This window comes from Euwallacea fornicatus, unplaced genomic scaffold (assembly GCF_040115645.1).
Source record: "Euwallacea fornicatus isolate EFF26 unplaced genomic scaffold, ASM4011564v1 scaffold_126, whole genome shotgun sequence".
NCBI classification, from domain to species: Eukaryota; Metazoa; Arthropoda; class Insecta; order Coleoptera; family Curculionidae; genus Euwallacea; species Euwallacea fornicatus.
Genome location: NW_027096094.1, coordinates 113,775 through 117,429, shown reverse-complemented (window position 1 = coordinate 117,429; position 3,655 = coordinate 113,775). Strand labels below are relative to the sequence as shown.

General features: G+C 37.5%; 1 protein-coding gene across 1 annotated transcript; it reads left to right on the top strand.

Moving 5' to 3' along the window:
- Window positions 1-1,755: 1,755 nt before the first annotated feature.
- LOC136350150 (uncharacterized) lies at window positions 1,756-3,273 on the top strand. Its single transcript, XM_066301663.1, has 2 exons — window positions 1,756-2,914; window positions 3,022-3,273. The coding sequence occupies exons 1-2, from the start codon at window positions 1,842-1,844 to the stop codon at window positions 3,161-3,163; spliced, it is 1,215 nt and encodes a 404-aa protein (XP_066157760.1). The 5' UTR covers window positions 1,756-1,841; the 3' UTR covers window positions 3,164-3,273.
- Window positions 3,274-3,655: the final 382 nt, after the last annotated feature.

Sequence of the window (3,655 nt, the reverse complement as noted above, 5' to 3'; positions counted from 1 at the left end):
TGAGCGTGTCAACCCGTAATACATCTAAAAATTTTCGACCCCAATCAAATTTTCAACAGAGGCCATTTAACACGAATCGCAATCCAAACTTTGTAGTCGAAGAATTATATCACACAACGGAAGAATGTGAAAACGACACCGACATTAGAGCGACGAACCGCACACGCCGTTGTAACATGACACTTCCGTGCGAACGTTCGCTGCATAGTTCTCGCAGCTTCGAGAATGCAGCGTCAGCACATTCTTGCACGGAGGATGTGGACGGAAATTTTTCATGCAACAAGCCTCGACGGCGACGGCAAATAACACCGGAAATTATTCATTTAAATAATTTAGCATCTAGTGAATTATCTTATATAATATTCCCGGAATATAATTTAAAATTTTTGATAGATAGTGGTTCAACTACATCATTCATCGACCCAGACTTAGCAAATAAGTATTTTTAAAATTTCATTAAACCAGAACCATTTATCGTATCGACGGTATATCAGCAATCAGCCTATAAGTACAGTACTAATGTACCGGCATCAAAAATTTTCAATCTACCGGAAGAATCACTTATGAAATTTTATCTCTTCAAGTTCCATCACATCTTTGATGGGCTGATCGGGATAGATAATTTGAAATTATTACAGGCAAAATTGGATTACGATACGGGATATTTAATTACCCCTTATGCACACATACCCTTAAAATATTATAAGGTAAAACCACAAACTAATTTTGTTACTGTAAGTCCGCGTTCGGAACAAGTTATAAAGATAAGAACAAATATCAAAAAGGGTGAAATAATGATCCCTTATACTAAGATAGGTAACTGCGAGATACCAAATTCGATATCCGTAGCTAGAAATGGTGAAGCGATCACCACAATATTGAATAATACGTGTGAACCGATTACTTTAGATATTTCAGAACCAATCGCGGTTGAAGAATTTAGTAATCTAACAGAAATTAGTATTAATCATATAGAAAGTAATAACGAATTAACGGATTTGCCCGTTTCATCTCTAATTAGAATAGAACATAAGAACAAAGAAGAAAAAGGGAAAATAATTGAATTATGCAACGAATTTTCTGATATTTTTTATAAGAAAGGCAAACTAAATATGAACGCTGACGCTTTAAGTCGAATCGAGATACACGTGAAGGAAACAGATGATATCAGCAACCTTGAACAATACATGGAAGAATTCAACGAATCGTTAAAAGCAAGAAAATTCGAAGAATCCACGAGTCGAACACAACCAGAGGAAATGGATATAGATCAGGTTTCAGTTATAGCTCAACCAGACACGGAACGTGACAATAACGAAATACCAGAGATGATGAACGCCGGAAATGCTGACGATGGAAATACTGTACATTCCAACAACGAACAACATCCCGTCGTGGGAATACCAATGCAAGAGACAGCGGTAAATTACGGCGCCCATCAAGTTATAATATCACGTGTTTATCACTCGTCAGCTAAAACAAAACAAATAAGATTATTTGAAAAAAAGAAAAGGTTTTTGCTACAGTTATCTGAGAACAATTTGGAGTACGATGTAATGAAATTTATTAAGGAATATGTGGACCCACAAAAATTATACTCTCTGTACTTTGAAGATCCAAATCTATACCCCGAGTTCAGTAAGATAATAACGAAAAATTTCAAACACCCCTCACTGAGATTTAAACGCTGCAAGATCAAATTAACCGAAGTAATAGACGAAACCGAAGTGCAAGAAACAATCGAAACGAAAGAATTAACGGACAACCCTGGTATAATCCCAATAAAGATAGGGAAAGCTTCAGTTATTCATCACGTACATACCTTGATTCACTACTACGACATGCAACCAATAGTGAACCAGATAAAACGACTTCACTTACAGACCACTCATCTCCTAACTTACACTAACGTATCGGAACCCTTTGAAAAGTATACCATTAAAATCCGAAACTCTCTTGAAATGCTGAAATTCCTAAAGGAAAAAGTTGAGAGACGATTAAACGAAATTATTCCACCCCAAAACTTTAGACAAAAACGAGGATTAGTAAATCTGTTAGGAACAGCATTTAAACTAATCTCGGGAAATTTAGATTCAGCCGACGGAGATCGATACAACAACCTAATAAAAAACTTAGAGACCAACCAACAAATACTCCAGACAAAAGTAACGAATCAAGGGACACTATCGAAATCAGTTATTGAGCGATTTAATCAAACTCTACAGCAACTCTATAAAAATGACAAAATGATCGAGGAAAAAATTAATCAAATACGTCCTTATTTGAACGAGATAAATTCAGGGAGGAACTTTATGTTATTTGTGGAACTTAATAATGATTTTATTAACATGTACGAAGTAGTTGATTCGATTTTGCAAGACATCGAAAATTCAATGGTATTTTCTCAATTGGGAGTCCTACATCCAACCATTATTACGAATCAAGAACTTTATACCGAATTACAATTGTTACGAAACCAGTTGGATGAAGGTCAATTACCTCTACAGGCCATACAAAGTAACGTACCAATAATAGCCAAAACCATTAAACCAGAAAGCTTCATGTCGCAACTACGAATCATTCATATATTACATGTTCCCATCGCACATAACCGATCCTTTGACCTTTTCCATCTATATGCAGTCCCAATCCAACATCAAGGTCAGTTTAAGTTTATAATGTCTCGAAATAAGTATCTGATCACGGACAGATTGTACTACATGTACACCAGGGAAAACTGTCAAAAACTAATGCCAGAAAGATACCTTTGTCCAAATTCTCGATTAGAAGAAATAGGAAGCAACTCGCCTTGCGAGGTCCAGATACTTCAGAGAGATGGAGAGACTTCAAATTGCCACCAAATAGAGGCCAAAGTCACTGAACCAATCCTCAATCGGCTAGACGAGACACATAAGTGGGTAATGGTATTGCCAAAAAGAGAAACCGTTCAAATGTTTTGCCCCAATTCGCTAAACGAAAAGCGCAACTTAATGGGTACTTTCATCTGCCGAATCCCTCCAGGATGCCGGATCACAGTGAAAAAAGTTATTGCCGAAAATATCGAAAAGGTTACGAAAATCACCCCCGAGCCAATACTATTTCCGGACTTAGCCGAAAAGGAGCAGCAACTGCCATACCTAAACTTAAGCCTGCATCTGCCTGACTTGAAGTTAGACGACCTCCACGAATTAGAAGAAAAGATCGCCATGGACAGCCCGCTTTTACCAATCACCTACACGGAACTTGTCACCTACCCCAGCATGTGGACCATCTTACTATACGCCCTTGCAGCACTCTGTCGCCTATCAACCCTTTGGAAATGGAGACAGAGCAGAATAAAGAGAAACCAAGATCCACCCACCAAAACCACAGGGGAGGACGTGCAACTTCCATGATGCCATTGAAGTTCACTCTTAGGGGGGAGGAATTACCATACACGGATTCCACGAACCACCGCGGGAAGCGCACGGCCAGGATGCAATAGTGCTGACTATGAACTTTATTTTACATAAAAGGAGTAGATTTAAGTTAATTAGCATTCTTTGTGTAATTGTCGTGATTGAAGCTCGTAACTGATAGTGTAACGTAATTTTTGCCTTTATTTGAACTTGTAATTATTTTAAAATAAATAAATCATTTTTTTTATTGCTCCCAA

Coding starts and splice junctions, on each gene's coding strand:
- LOC136350150 (XM_066301663.1), top strand. CDS start 1,842: ATGCAACCAATAGTGAACCAGATAAAACGACTTCACTTACAGACCACT. Junction 2,915..3,021: donor CGGCTAGACGAGACACATAA/GTGGGTAATGGT, acceptor GAATCCCTCCAG/GATGCCGGATCACAGTGAAA.